The sequence below is a fragment of the Lontra canadensis genome, unplaced genomic scaffold, assembly GCF_010015895.1.
Source record: "Lontra canadensis isolate GAN:19392208 unplaced genomic scaffold, GSC_riverotter_1.0 scaffold110, whole genome shotgun sequence".
Lineage (NCBI taxonomy): Eukaryota > Metazoa > Chordata > Mammalia > Carnivora > Mustelidae > Lontra > Lontra canadensis.
The window spans coordinates 3,906,721-3,921,981 of NW_022631104.1; the positions used below are offsets into that span (position 1 = coordinate 3,906,721).

General features: G+C 50.1%; 3 protein-coding genes across 4 annotated transcripts in view; 2 read left to right on the forward strand and 1 right to left on the reverse strand.

Annotated features, from left to right (window-relative positions):
* CFAP52 (cilia and flagella associated protein 52) overlaps positions 1 to 795 on the forward strand; it is a 38,416-nt gene extending 37,621 nt beyond the window's left edge. Inside the window, exon 14 of the mRNA XM_032839910.1 lies at positions 359 to 795. Coding sequence (XP_032695801.1) covers positions 359 to 534 — 176 coding nt within the window. The 3' untranslated portion in view covers positions 535 to 795. The remainder of the gene's footprint in view (positions 1 to 358) is intronic.
* Positions 796 to 1,421: 626 nt separating this feature from the next.
* LOC116856503 lies at positions 1,422 to 2,606 on the reverse strand. Its single transcript, XM_032839927.1, has 3 exons — positions 2,561 to 2,606; positions 2,162 to 2,491; positions 1,422 to 2,059 (listed from the first exon to the last, which is right to left on the reverse strand). The coding sequence occupies exons 1-3, from the start codon at positions 2,604 to 2,606 to the stop codon at positions 1,707 to 1,709; spliced, it is 729 nt and encodes a 242-aa protein (XP_032695818.1). The 3' UTR covers positions 1,422 to 1,706.
* The window catches only part of USP43 (ubiquitin specific peptidase 43), a 47,218-nt gene continuing 34,561 nt past the window's right edge, over positions 2,605 to 15,261 (forward strand). For both annotated transcript variants that reach the window (XM_032839908.1, XM_032839909.1), the window contains exons 1-2: positions 2,605 to 3,114; positions 10,354 to 10,485. In XM_032839908.1, the coding sequence (XP_032695799.1) occupies positions 2,605 to 3,114; positions 10,354 to 10,485 (642 nt within the window). The remainder of the gene's footprint in view (positions 3,115 to 10,353; positions 10,486 to 15,261) is intronic.

A 15,261-nucleotide genomic window follows, 5' to 3' on the forward strand; every position in this document is an offset into this window, starting at 1 on the left:
TTTTAGCATGATAGAAAACTACGCAGGGTGTGACCCCAACCGCACATACAGGTGCTTACATAGACCTGTATACTTGTACCGAAAAGACCAGAAGGAGCGAAACCAAAGGCCTTCTCAGTGGTTATTTCTGGGTGGTGGGCTAAAAGGGGATATCACCTCTTTGTGTTTCTTTCCCCCCAATTTACTACAACAGACCTACGTTTTTATAATCAAGGAAAAGAGTTCCTATGCAGATTTTCTTCCTTTATCCACGTGGGAACGTGAAGGATGTGTTGAAAATTAGCCACTTGCTTGGAATCAGGGCTGTTCCTCCCTAACCCTGGGGGAGAAATGACATACACCTGCTGGTCTTTTTCAGGTGGAAATGACCATCTGGTCAAAGTGTGGGATTATAATGAGGGTGAAGTGACTCACGTCGGGGTGGGACACAGCGGCAACATCACCGGCATCCGGATAAGTCCAGGAAATCAGTACATCATTAGCGTGAGTGCTGACGGAGCAATTTTGAGATGGAAGTGCCCGTTTTCCTCCTGAGGCCGCGGAGACTTCTGGGACTGCAGCACTGCCTACGGCTCTGTTGAAAGTTGACCTTAGATAACTCTTAACACTGGTTTGGGTTTCCTCACATCCGTGATTCTGTTCTTGAGTCAAAATATTTTTATCGTGAAATTTCTCCTTTTCTTTGTAGGATGCATTTTTACCTTCTTAGATTGTATATTAAAATGGGAATGTGTTCAAGAATAAGTTGTCCAGACTCTAATTAAAAGGGTTTTTTTTATTAAGAATAAATTCCCAGTTGCTGGTTTCCTGTCTTAATCTCTGCTTTACGACAGTAAACCCACGGTCTTTCTGCATCATTTGTCCACACACAGCACTGCTGCTGTTCTCTAAAAATAAGGAGGGTCTGCTTACCTTCCTAACCAGCCTTTCATCCGTCAAGCTGCAATGGTGCAAGACTTGGTTTGAGTCCAGATCATGGGTAGGATATTAGGATCTCCCTTCTTCCTTCCAACTCTCTGAGCCTCAGTTTGGCCTTTTGTGAAGCAAGAATACCAGCTTAAAAGGTTATTTTGAGAATTAAGTGAAATAATGAGTTAAAGCATTGGCAGAACTCCTGATGGAGTAGAGTGAAACCTGAATTTTGGTACCTTCTCAAAGAAACCCTGCGTTCTTGGGGATCCCGGGGTAACCATCAAAGGTGAAATTTCACAGATGCTTTTCTGGGCGAGGGAAGGCAAGGGGATGGCCTTTGTGTACTGATCATCCAAATAGGTTTTTTTGGTTTTGGTTTTGTTTTCCCAGAGAGGGTAAATCATGGCATTTTCAAGAAACACTTCAAGTCTCCAAATCACAGTACACTTTTTTGTTCTAGGCCTGTTTTTTAATTCTTTAACTAATGCTCCCCCCCCCCCCCCCCCCCGCTTTGTTTTGCATCAGGTCATCTGCTGGGACCCTATTTGACACATCAAGGCAGATATTTTAATAAATGATCACCTATCAGATAAGTAACATTTCAGGGCTTTGATGTAATAATGCGTCCCGCTGCTGTCTTTCTGAGCCAGAAATTGATGAGAAATTCGTCTGTAAGACTTTGCCTGATTAATTATAAACCTCACAGTTACAGGGTCAAGTGAGCGGAGGCCCCCAGGGTGACCCAGGGAACCAAGGGAGGGGCAAGGCCAAGCCAGTTCTGATTGGGCACCAGTTCAGCGAGGGGACCGCATAGGAGGCGCGCTTGAGAGCCGGAAAACTTCCTGGTAAGCAAACACCGAGGTTGGAAAGAGCAAGCCTGTGTGCTCAGCCAACCGCAGAGCCGGGTCGAGTTCCGGTTTCTTGGCCTCGGTACTGGCGCGAACCTCCTCGGGCCAGCTAGGACGCTGAAGTCTCGTTTGCAGGTTTTGGGGAAGCGACTCTGACCTGGTCTGCAGTTGAAAGAAGGAAATCACAACCATCCCGGATGATTCTTCCCGGGGCAACGCGCGGCTCCCAGTCCTGGAAGGCCTCCCGGACCGGGACAGACGGGCTGGAGGCAGCGCCACCTGTGCGCGCACACCTGCTCCTACAAGTGGGAGGACCCCGCGGTCACTCCCCAAGCCGGTCCCAGCTCCCGGTGCGCGCCTGCCCCTTGGGGAGTCTCCCTTTCCCCGTTCTTCATATTCACCTGCACGTAATTCCCAAAAACTCAAGCTATCCGGGGCTGGGCAATCCAGCAGGCGCTTTCCAATGTACCACCCCTCTACCGTTCCACAGCTTGCAGCCTGGCGGCAGTGGGAGTGAAATTCGGGGCGTCGGTTGGTTAAGAGGTAAGGAAGGGTGGGGACCCAGAGCGTGCGAGTCCCGCGCCTCTGCTCGCGGGCGGCGCCGCGGGGCCGGGCCCGAAGGGGTGGGGGCTGGTGGCGCTGCCCTGGGCGGGCCCTGCGGCCGGATTCCCGCGCGGGGCGGGGCGGGGCGACTCCGCCCCTGGCTCCGCCTCCGCCCGCTCCCGGCACACCTGGCCCGCAGGTAGTCGGCACCCGCCGCTTTTCCGGGGCTGTCAGGGCAGGTTAGCGGCGCGTCCAGCTCGCGGCCGGGGGGCTCGGCTCCGAGGGCGCGCGGGCGGGAGCCATGGACCCGGGCGCGGGGGCTGCGGCGGGAGAGGGGCCGCCCGCGCCCCGGCCCCGCCGCCGCCGCTCCCTGCGTCGCCTGTTCAGCCGCTTCCTGCTGGCGCTGGGCAGCCGCTCCCGCCCGGGGGCCTCGCCTCCCCGGCCGCGGCCCCAGCCGGGACCCCGCGAGGGCGACGGGGACGGCGAGGGGGGCTTCTCCTGCGCGCCGGGCCCCGCCCCGGCCGCGCGCGGGAGCCCGGGGGAGGATCGCCTGCCCGGCGCCCAGCCCCAGCCCCCCGCCGGCGACGGCGCGCGGCCCCCGGGCGCGCAGGGCTTGAAGAACCACGGCAACACCTGTTTCATGAACGCCGTGGTGCAGTGTCTCAGCAACACCGACCTGCTGGCCGAGTTCCTGGCGCTGGGGCGCTACCGGGCGGCGCCGGGCCGCGCCGAGGTCACCGAGCAGCTGGCGGCGCTGGTGCGCGCGCTCTGGACGCGCGAGTACACGCCCCAACTTTCCGCCGAGTTCAAGGTAGGCAGCGCGCCCGCCTCCCGCCCCCGCCGCGATGGCCAAAGCGCGCGCCCCGGCCGGAAAGGGTCTTCTAGGGGCCCTCTTCCGAGGGCACCCAGCGCGGCAGCTCGGCTCGCCGCCTTTGTTCCGCGGTGATGTGTTGTGCTATCGCTTGCCGAAGTCTTCTCTGTGAATTTCTCCCAGGTGTTTTGGGGGAGGCGGGGGGGAGTCGATTTGGGTGTATTCAGCATTTTTGCATTCAACAAACATTTGTTGAAGATGAAGGCCTTTGGGTCCCGGTGGCGATCTAGTGCTGCGGGGCCCTTTCCAGTCTGGAGGGGTGTGGCGTGGCAAGCCTGATTCGAAAGGCCTCTGAGGAAGGAGAGGATGCTGGCGTTGAGAACTGAATGACAAGGACGCCTCCTGGTCAAGGGGCTAGGAGTGACCCAGGTAGAGGGAACAGAGAGCCCCAGAGCCTCAGGCCTGGAGGCGCGAAAAGAAAACTAGTGGCCTGGGGCGTGGATGAGGTTGGTCAGATCCTGAAAAGTCTTCGAGGCCGTGGTAAGGAGTTTGGGTTTTATTCTAAACCCAGTGGAAGCTGAGATCACGTGGGCTGGGTACTGTGCTGAGTGCCCCGGGGAGAGGCAGTGAGCGTGCTCTGTTGGAGAAAGTGCACCTTAAATCGCCCACCATGCCTTGGTTTGGGGTTGCAGTTCACTGGCGGCGGGATCACCGTCTACTTTACCATACCCTGTAGGGTCCTGTGGCCCTGGAAGTTCTGTATGTCACACGAACCCCCTCAGGGTTCAGCCGCGTGTTTGGGATCCCAGTTGGATTACAGAGTTCCTGATCATTGATGCACATGGCTTGCTTCCTGCTACTAAAACCACAGCTCTGGGCAGAGAGCTGAGGCTCCCCATAGACTAAGAATTGTTCTTGGGGGAGGGGAACCTGTCAGTGTTCATTCCACAGGCATCACCGCTCTTGAGTTGCAGCCTGAAAAAGCAATCCTTGCCATGTGACCCACAGGGTGCCAGCCTCCTGCTCTCCTCTCTGTTCTGCAGGTCAGTGGGTCAACGGGATGTCATTCGTATCTCCCTGTGGCAGCATTCGCCTTCTCAGTAATGAGGCACTACGGTGTTCCCCTGCTTATGCTTGGGGGATATATCCCAAGACCCCCAGTGGGTGCCTGAAGCCATAGATTAATACCATGTTTCTTCCTACACATGCATACTTACGTGCGGTAAAGCTTACTTTGTAAGTCAGGTACCGTAGGAGAGGAACAGCAGTAACTCATTATAAAACAAGAACAGTTATAACAGCATACCATAATAAAAGATAGGGGAATGGCGTCTCTCTCTGCAAATATCATATACTGTACTCACCCTTCTGGCGAGGATGCGAGGTGGTAAAATGCCGAGGTGAGGAGGCCGGGCAAGGCGAGGGAGGTTGGCGTTGCCACACCATTGAGCTTCTGACCGAAGTCGGGAGCCTCGTCTGCTTCCCTACGAGGTTTGCCCTCGAGTACCTGAAACCACAGAAAACTTAGGATGTGGGGGACTGCTGTAGGGTAGAGTGGTTAACAGCAAGGTCTCTGGAGCTTTGTGACCTCCAGTGAGTTACCAAATCCCACTGTGCCTCAACTGTCCTCCTCTGGGAAATGGGACAGAACGGTACCCACCTTTTCAGATCATCGTGAGGATGGGTGAGTTCTCTGCATTGGCACTTAGAACAGTGCCTGACCCCCTAGGAAGCTTTTGTCATTCCTGCCATCCTGCCTTCTCACCTAGAGAGGCGAGGGGGGAAGGGAGGGAGGGAAGTAATGTTTGTATACTTCTCCTGTTCTCCTGCAGGTCCTGCCCCCAGGGGAGAGACAGAAGTAGCTTGAAAAAACTCTTCCAAATTAGTAAATGCTCTCTCGGTGACTCACCAGGATTTCCTATCTCACCCCTGCTCTCTAATCCCCAGGGCCTGGAAGCTCCCTCTGAGACCCAGGGAAGTGAAGGCTAGTCTGGTTGTTAATTGTTAACAAGGGTGATGTCATCTGAGGTTTCCTGGGACTTTTTGGGTAGCCAGAGCTTGGAGGGAGCCAACGAGGCCAGCATCTGGGCTTTCAGTAAACCCTGCTGATTACAAACTAGGTGGGCTCCTCTTGTTTTACAATGAGGAAACATCCCTTCACCCAGCAAACATTTCTGGAGTGTTCCGACACTCTCCCAGGAACAAGGAACTCAAGAGAAGCCCTGAGTGCAAAACCTCCTGGGACTGCTTTCTGGGAGTTCCCCATCCAGCGGGAGAGGTGGTGTTAATGCAGTGATCCCACAGGCCGGTGATCAGAGCTGGTGACAAGGGCTGGAAAATCAAAATACAAGGCACTCAGAAGGCAGTTGCAGCAGGAGGTGGGGATTGATGGGGGGGACGTGGGAGGGCATGTCCCCGGAGAAGTAACCATCAGGAAAGGTCAAGCAGGGTCAGGGGAGCGTGGGGATGTGCCTTTCTTGTCAGTCACTGATCACTTCGATCACTCCGGGCAGGTGGAGCTGAGGGGCCTTCTGTGGTCGGGGCAGCATAAATGCAAGATTAAACAAATTAACAGAAGGGGCACCCAGGTGGCTCAGGCAGTTAGGCACCTGCCTTCAGCTCAAGTCCTGATCCCAGGGTCCTGGCATCCAGCCCGTCATGGGGCTCCCTGATGATCAGTGGGGAGTCTGCTTCTCCCTCTCCCACCTCCCCACCCCCACTTACTTTCTCCCTCTTTATCAATTAAATAAATAAAATCTTTTTAAAAATTAATTAATTAATGGGAGACTCTTTCCCTGGTTAGAGGGTCTGGAGAATTGTTTGGGGACAAGCGCGGAAGGTTCTGTCCAAGAGTTGGGTCTTGAGGAGGGATTGATTGCTTCAGACCGAGGAAGGGGGGAATGGAGAAGGGCCCGGCATGCCCGACTGTGTTACCCCAATCCCAGCCATGCAGATGGGATGGCTTTGTAGTGTCCTCTTTCCTGACCTCCCAGACACGCAGCCTACAGACAGTAGGACCACTCTGTTTCAACAGTACATGAATAAACACCTGAAAACAGATCCTGCCATGGTATTATCTATGACACTTTGCTTCTCTAATGATGTTCATTAAATATGTGCATGGTATAAAAAGTTGGCAGGTGCTAAAAACGTCAAAAGTGATTTGGAACTGGACCCTCGGGAGACAGCCTTCATAAACGTCGATGTGTTTTAGAACATCTACATATTGGAAATTTCCAGTTTTGTATCCTGCTCTTCTCATGTAAATATTGTCCTAAGTCTCTCTTCTGGCCATTACAACATTCTGTAAAACTTAATTTTAAATGATTGTGTCATATTTCAGTCAATGAACCATTCCCTACAGAGACATTAACTGTACAAGTCAGTGTCTAATTGACAATGTCTAATTTCTAATTATCACACCGTACTGAAAATCCTTCTACTTAAATCGTTGTCCTCAGCTCTGGCCATTTCCTAAATTTGATCCCTTGACGTGAACTTAGGCGATCAAAGCAAAGATGTGACTGTTTTATTTCTATGTGTTTTTTCTTTTTGAATCACTGTTGCTGAGGTTTAACTTACATCCAGTGCAGTGCACCCGTTAAAAAAAAATCGAGCTATCCCTGCCATGCAACATTGTGTAAGTTTAAGGTGTACAACAAATTGATTTGATATGTTTGTTGCAATATGATTGCCATAGTTAGCATTAGATAACATCTCTGTGGTGGGTCACACGGTGGTCATTTTTTCCTGTGCCAGGAACAAAGGCTAATGTTCTGTTTCAGCTTACTGAACAAAAAGAAATAGCATCTCACTTTTATTTCTATTTATTTGATTAAGAGTGAGGTACAGGATTTTTATGCTGTTTTACTAGTTGTGAGGCTGTGCCTGGGTTTTCCTGTCCATGTTGACTGTCCATTCTGCTGGATCTCAACGCTCTTTTTAGTTGTTTCTCTGACTTCCTTAACCCTTACGCTTGCCATAAATATTTTCCGCAAACTCTCTCCTTCATATCCCCAATCCTGGAAGTTGTAGATTTTATTTACGTCATACCTTTTGGTAAAGGTTCTGTGTTATGTATTTCTAGTTTTTCCCATGGCTATATTAAGGATTCAGCCATCTGGAGTTTATCTTAGCTTATGTACTTAACCATCACTTTTAGACCTACAGTTTTAGACATACAGTATGCCTCACGTGATATATATCCTCACGTGATATACAAGAGGCATTGCCTTTTACAGGCAAGGATGGCTTCTTTATTGCTCTTGTATTTTGAAAGTTCTGGATGAAACAGTAAGACGTGAAATAGAAATGGAATAGAAAAGATTAAACAGAAAGGAAATTGCTAGATGGGTCTAGAAATACCTATTGTGGCATTATGGCGGTCACTAAAGGAACGAGGTCAGAAGCAAGATAGAAAATCAAACGTAATCACCATGTAGAATGTATGAAAATCAGATTTCCTTCATGAAAAACCACTGGAAATAGCAAATAACTAGGAATAATTTTCTAAGAGACGTGTTAGAAATTACCAATGTTGAGAGAAACACACACACAGCTAGAGCTCTGTCAGGTTGAGGGGTAGAAGGATGAGATATTTCCGTCCGTCTCCCCCAAGTGAGGATTTTGCTTTAATACAGCTCTGGTGACATTTTCATAGACTTTGTGTGTCTTCTGTTAGGAATCAATAGGTCAAGTTAGTTTGAAAAAGCCCAAACTCTCTACAAATACCTGCCAGAGACCATTCTAATCAGAAAAAAAGCCAAAGGACAAAATTCACTGTTAAAAAAAAAAAATTGCAGCATACAAAAAAAAAAAAAATCACTTATGGTCCCATCCTTCTGTGATAACCATTTAATATACTTCCATGTATTTCTGGGCTTTTCTAGCTGTGGATATATATATAGATAGATATCAAACAACCTCAAGTAGGTATTTTTGCACTTTAAGAAAAAAAATGATAGGCTCATTGATTTTCTTCTCATTATTTCATCATTTTTAAGGCCCGCTGAGTGTGCCGTAAGTCTTCCCCAGGAGACTTCAGTACTTAGCAGTATCTTTGCTTCTAGCTCGCATTTCCTTATGCCAGATCCCCCAAAGCAGAATCACCCTGTCTCTCTAGAAGGACATGTCCAAGGTCTCAGCTTGTCTGTCTTGAAATTCTCACATTCTTTCTGGAAAGGTTGCGTGGCCTCCCCGCCAGGCTACAAAGGAAGAGCATAGGTCTGGAAGGATTAACACGATTTGGGGGAGGGGAATGGGTTTCACGTGGAAGGAAGAAAACATCAAGGTGTAGACCGTAGGATTGGAAAGAACAAGGTTTGGGGCACCCGAGTGGCTGGGTTAGCCGGAGCTCTCCAGCCTGGGGGAAGATGGTGAAAGGCAGGGTCAGAGCCAGATGAGAGGAGGGTGAGTTGTTAGGTGGTGAGTCAGGGGAGGTTTGAGCCAAGGTGTGAGGTTACCCAGCTTGGGGGTGAGGGTGGGGGACGGGCCGGCTTCCCAAGCCTGGAAGGTGCCATCATCTGGGTCTGCAGCAGTTAGGGCCCTGGCGGGAATGGGTTTCTGCTGAGGGGCCACGGAGCCTGCTTGGCACTGACCTACGGGGACTGGAGAGAGAATCTAAGAGAGGACACTGATGTTAAGAGGGAGAGCTGGTTTTTGGAAATTTTGGCTTGGAGGTGGCTGCTCCCCGCCCCCCACCCTGCCCAGACAATGCTGGTACTGAGGATGGAGAGTGGGATGGTAATGCCCCAGTTACATTTGAATTTCAATTAAACAACGGGTCACTTTTTGGTGTGAATATATCCCAAATAACTGCATGGGCTGTACTTATACTAAACACAATCATTTGCTTATCTGAAATTCACACTGAGCCCCTTGTATTTTTATTTGCGAAATCTGGCAGCCCTCCTTGGAGGGTCAAGGAACAAAGAAGCCTGGAGGAGGAATCCAAACTAGATCCTCCACTGAACCACGAACTAGGATGACCTAGAAGAAAGACTCCCAGCCGGTATTTCAGCTAATTCCATCTTGAATTTTGCTTTGTCATATTCTGAAGTTTCCTTTAAATCCCAGTGGAAGGATTAAAGAGGGAGAAAGGAAAAAGCCCAGGCTGTCTGATTTGGTTGGCATTGGCGAGGATCATCTGGGTTCAGAGCTTAGACAGCTCGCAAGGGAGCCGAGGACAGCCCTGCATGGGGCGGGGCTTGATGGCAGGCGGTGTCTAAGGGGGCGGGGCAAACAACCACCGTGCCCCGTGTGCACCTGCGTGCGCGCGCGCACAGGCAAGGGGATTTGCTTACTCTCAGATGCTCCTGCTTGCACATGCATTTGAAAAAAAAAATTTCCCTGGAAAGATGCTTGAGAAAAATGCTAAGAGTCCTCCCTGCCCCCCACCCCGGGACGGGTTCCCAGAGCTGGGGAGCTGGGTGGAGGGAAGACTTTTCATGATCGTCCTTTTTTATGTCTTGAATTCTTTAAGTATGTCCATATGTTACCCTTTAAAATAAACCTTAAAAAAAAAAAAAAAAAAACCCAAACCCGGAATATGCCTTCTCGTAGAAAACGACAAAGTTGCGGCACAGTTTGACAGGAGGGGCGGAGGGAATGAAAGCCCCGTGGCTATTGTGTGCCTTGTTTCTGCTGTTGTAACCCCGTCCCTACAATAGTATCTGGCACGTGGTGGGCACCGGGTAAATATTGACCGAGAGGGTGAAGGGCTGGCTCAGCCCTTGCGCTATCTAACCACAGAAGTGTGATTCCACACCCACTAGAAAGAGCGGGTGTTTAGGGCACCCGCCCCACGGTCTTTCCCAACAGAGAGCGGAAGCCACGGGAGTGAGTGAGTCACCGAGGGAGAGGGTAGGGCCAATTGCTTCCACCTGCGGGAGCTGAGAACCAGGGGATAGAGATAGACTGATGGAGGTGGTCAAGGGGAGCAGGAATCCTCGCCATGAAGGGACAAGAGCGTCCAGGTAGTCAACCAAGACAGCCCTGTGGGTTTCTGAAGGACAGGACGTGTATCAGCAGGTGCTTTCTGTGCAGAATGCCCGGAGAGCATTTGCAGACACTGTTCCCCAAGGGCAGGCTTTGGCCCATCGTTCTCATTCCCTGCTGTTTCTATGTTGTCAGCCCCGCTCAGGGCTGAGCGGTGACCCCTGGTAGACTTGGTGCTTCCAGGTGCAAACTTGGCTGTTCACAGGGCCACACTGACCCTCTGACTCTCTACTTTCCTCTCAGAACGCCGTGTCCAAGTACGGCTCTCAGTTCCAAGACAATGGCCAGCACGACGCCCTGGAGTTCCTGCTCTGGTTGCTGGATCGGGTGCACGAGGACTTGGAGGGCTCGTCCCGGGGGCCGGGGGCCGAGAAGGTGGGTCACTCTTGGAACACCGTGTCGTGTTTCGACGCTCCTGTGTGTTCCATGGAACACCACAAAGCTGTTCCGTGCTCCTTTCTCTCGGCTCTGTGGGCTATAGGCGTGACATTTCCTCCCACCACAGGATTTCTGGTCCTCTGACCTCCCAGGGATCTGTCTAGTGAATAGGGTTTTCCTTTCATTTTAAAGTTTGAAAATCTCCTTTTTGTCTATACTCCGTGCATTAAGATGGCCATCTGAGGCTGTGAGCATTTCATTCTTTTTAACCATTATTTTCTTTTTCTTCTGCTTGTTTTAAGATTTATTTATTTTTAGAGAGCGAGAGCTTGTGCAAAAGGGGCAGAGGGAGGGGGAAGAGAGACTGTCAAGCCGACTCCATGCTCAGCACAGAGCCTGATGTGGGGCTCGATCTCACAACCCAGAGATCACAACAGGAGCTGAAGCCCAGAATTCTTCACTTAACCAGTCATGCCACCCAGGCGCCCCAGCCATGAGTATTTCAGATAGTTCCATTTTACCTCTTCCAGTCTTTTTTTTCTCCAAACACGGGATGGTTGATTACATGTGTATACTTCACATTCCCAGATTTTGATGAAACCCCAAATCTCTGGGAGTAAGAAAGCACTACGTCATTTGTAAGAGCCGCAGTTAATTGATATCAGCTGTGTTCTCTATGGGTTTCGCTAAATAAAGATCAACAATGGGTTCTGCTTTTGCGCTATCTTTTTATCTCTCAAGGAAGTCAAAGCGAGTGAAGTCATTATCCCATGAGTGAGCAAAATTATTTTAACAACATCTGTGAATAATTGGCTGTAATTTAAAGAGGTGTCATACAAGCTTTGGTAAATAATCAGGCACAGGTCACCTGTGTCTGACCTTTGGCTCAGGTCATGATCCCAAGGTCCTGGGATCAAGTCCTGCCTTGGGTTTCCTGCTCAGTGGGGAGCCTGCTTCTCCCTCTCCCTCTGCTGCTCCCACCGCTTGTTCTCTCTCTCTCTCTCATAAATAAATAAAATCTTAAAAAAATAAATAAAACAAGTTGCAAGTTTAAGAAAAGGAAGGGAGAAGCATAGATGTCTCAAATAAGAATAGACCTCTTTTAAATAATATAATGTAATTAAAAGCTCAGAGTTTGACAAACCTGTAATAACAGCCCTTATGCAGGTGAACCCATTGCTCAAGGAAAGTAGAGATTGTACACGCCTCCTCACATCACATCTTAGGAATGAAAAATACAGTGTGAGTAACTCTTGTCGTTACGGAGTGCTGCTAGGATTATTATCTCCATTGTATATATGGGTAAACCAAGAATCAGAGAGGTCGAGTAACCTTCCCAAAGCAGCACAGCTCAAGAAGGGACAGAGTTCCAGTGTTCCAGTACAAGGGAGTCCAGCTTGAACGCCTATTTTCTTATTTTAACAAGAGCCTTCCGGGTCACCCCTAAAACACATAAGTGAAATAAAGCAAAGATATCACCACGATGGAACCTGGGAGGGCCACACACTCAAAAGTTACGGTGTTTGTGGGATTGTATTTCTGGGTTGTGGGCTTTTTCTTCTTTTAAATACAATGCTTTTCTATTTATCCTGTTCAGACCCTTTCAGTTGCAGGTGACAGAGATTTTTATAACATGTAATCCAAGGCTTGCAGCAGCTTCAGGTAAGGCTGGATCCAGGAACTCAGATGATGTCCCCAGGTCTTTGGCTCTGTGTTTGTTGTTGGCTTCATTCTCAGACTGACTCCACACACACGGTGACAAGAGGAGCCTCAACAATGCTCACTTAGTCTTTTTTTTTTTAGAGAGGGAGAGAGTGTGCACGTGCTTGCATGAGTGGGGGTGAGGAGAAGGGGTAGAGGGAGAGAGAGAACCTTAAGCAGTCTCCACGCCCAGTGTGGAGCTCAGTGCGGGGCTCGATCTCAGGACCCCGGGATCATGACCTGAGGCGAAATCAAGAGTTGGATACTTAACTGACTGAGCCACCCAGGCGCCCCCCAGTGCTCACCTAGTCTTTGGGCTGAGTCCCTTCTCCAAAAAAGAGGAATGCTAAGCAGAAATATATATCCGCCACACTGTGTATCCCACAATCTTACAGTGAACACATTTTGAAATCAGAATGATGTATTTTTTTAGAAAGATACCGTGTACTGAAAATGCCTGTGTGCCATGCATCTCCTCTGTTGCTTTCGGTGACTTACTTCACTACTGACTCATAAGAGACAGCCACTAAATTCTTGAGTGGTGACTACGTTACATAGCCATCCTGCTCTAATGTTTGCGAGGATAGCTCATGTTTTATAGCTAAGGAAGAGTTAGGTCACGGAAGTTGCCCCAGGTCACCCAACTTCTGTTTGGGGGAATTAGAATCAAACTTGAGTCCGTTTCATAGCTGGGCTGAATCCCTTTCCTTACCAGACAGGTGGTTAGGAAAAGCTTCTTGTCCTGTGTTCCCCTCCTCCTCCCCCTCCTCCTCCCTGGCTGTGCCAAGCAGCACTTCCTACCTGCAAAGCAGAGTAGGAAGGCTAGACAGCTTTGCAAATTGCCTTTCAGTCTTCCTCTGCTGGCCTCTGGGGGCAGGAAGAGGTATTGGGCTTACTACAGGCAATTGTCTCATGTAGGCAATCTTTTGGGATATTAATTTTCCAGAAATTGCCCCTCTTACAGAATCAAGAACAGGAGGGGGCTGGGAAGAGGACCAGAGAGGTTCAGTAATTTGCCCCAAGTCACACAGCAAGTACATGGGAGAGCCAGGGTCCACATCCGGGAAATGGGACTCTAGAGCAGGGTTTCGCAAATTCTGCACATTCCACATCTGGGTCCTGTGCAGTGTGGCCTCCGCAATAACCCTGTACCCACAGGATGCTGGTGGCACCCTCCGGCTGTGATTGACAACCAGTGTCCCCTGGGGGGGTGGCGAAGCGTTCACTGGTTAAGACCCTCTGCTGTGGAAACTTTGCTCCCAAGCACAGTACACCACCCTCAGGCCTTTCTTTCTTTTTTCTTTTCTTTTTTTTTTTTTTTTTAGATTTTATTTATTTATTTGACAGACAGAAATCACAAGTAGGCAGAGAGGCAGGCAGAGAGAGAGGGAGAAGCAGGCTCCCCGCTGAGCAGAGAACCAGATGCGGGGCTCGATCCCAGGACCCTGGGATCACGACCTGAGCCAAAGGCAGAGGCTTTAACCCACTGAGCCACCCAGGGGCCCCTCCTCAGGCCTTTCTTTAAGGTGACCTTGAGTTTCTTTAACATGAGCGGACCTACCAGTGATTCTTTTTACCAGCTTGAGGACCCACATAAAAGCAGCTGTGGGTTGGCCTTCTTCTGCTAGATGTTCTCCACACTGAAGCCTGGGCCATCTTTTGAGAAAGGACAGAAGATCATGTCACTCTCCTTAAATTTCTCCAGTGGCTTTCAAACTGTCGTACTTTTGAACAAAATCCAGACTTCAGCCTGGGCCTGCCAATGGCTTGGCCTGCGTTCAGGCCCCTCTGCCCCTTGCTCATCATTCCAGGCCACACCGGCTGCTTTCCATCCTTCCACAGGCCAAGTCTTGAGGTCCTGGGCAAGAATGGGGGGCAGTGGCTATTGACCCCACAGAGGAGCTTGCCTGGGTCTTCACTTGACCTGATTGAGACCAGAAAAGATCTTTTTCCCCAGCTGGGGCGGAAGTATCTCCTGGTATTTGCTCTCGGAAAACTGGGCCGCCTGCGGAGGCCTGGCTGGGGACGCTTGAAGGCAGAGCCAGACCCGGCACGAAACTTCATTTTCCCTTTCCAGGAAGGAAAGTCACTGTCCTCTGTAACCGAGCGATTTTTTTTTTTTTCTTTTTGAGGTTATTTCTGTTTCAAAACATGTAAAGGCCATACAGCTAGATGTATGTGAAACGGGAATAGAAAACATAGGACCACTTTCTTCAGGGTTCTCGAATGCTTTCATCTGGCAAAAAGGACATATTTTTACCTTCCTATACATGGTCTCATATAGGCAATCTTTTGGGGTATTAATTTTCCAGAAATTGCCAGGGGGCTGGGAAGAGGACCAGGAAGCCACCATTTATGACTTATATACTGTGTTCCTTGCAGGACACAATTTTTTTTTTTAAATTTTATTTATTTGACAGACAAAGATCACAAGTAGGCAGAGAGGCGGGCAGAGAGAGGGGGAAGCAGGCTCCCTGCTGAGAAGAGAGCCCGATGTGGGGCTCGATACCAGGACGCTGAGATCACAACCCGAGCCGAAGGCAGAGGCTTAACCCACTGAGCCACCCAGGTGCCCCTAGAGAGTCTTTTTTTATTTTCATGGTGGCTTGGGGAGGTGGGTGTGAATTCCTGTTCCTTTTATTTATTTTTTTTAACAAAGATTTTATTTATTTATTTAACAGAGCAAGAGAGGGAGAGAGCACAAGCAGGGGAAGCAGTAGGCAGAGGGAGAGGGAGAAGCAGGCTCCCCAGTGAGCAGCAAGCCCAATGTGGGGCTCGATCCCAGGACCCCAGGAGCATGACCCACGCCAAAGGCAGACACTTTGCTGGCTGAGCCACCCAGGCGCCCCACTCCCGTTCCCCTTGGATGTAGAATGAGGCCCAGAGACACCCAGCGTGTCTTGGCTGGCAGAGTGGAGTCAGCCTGGTCTGACGTCCTGTCCATGCTTCTCAAATGACCCTGCTGCCTCGCATCCCAGCCTCGCTAGGGATTTTCTCCTTCCGTACCCCCTCCTGGGCAGTCCTGCCCTCTGCAGCGCCCAGACCCCCACGTTATCATCTTGATGCAGAAGC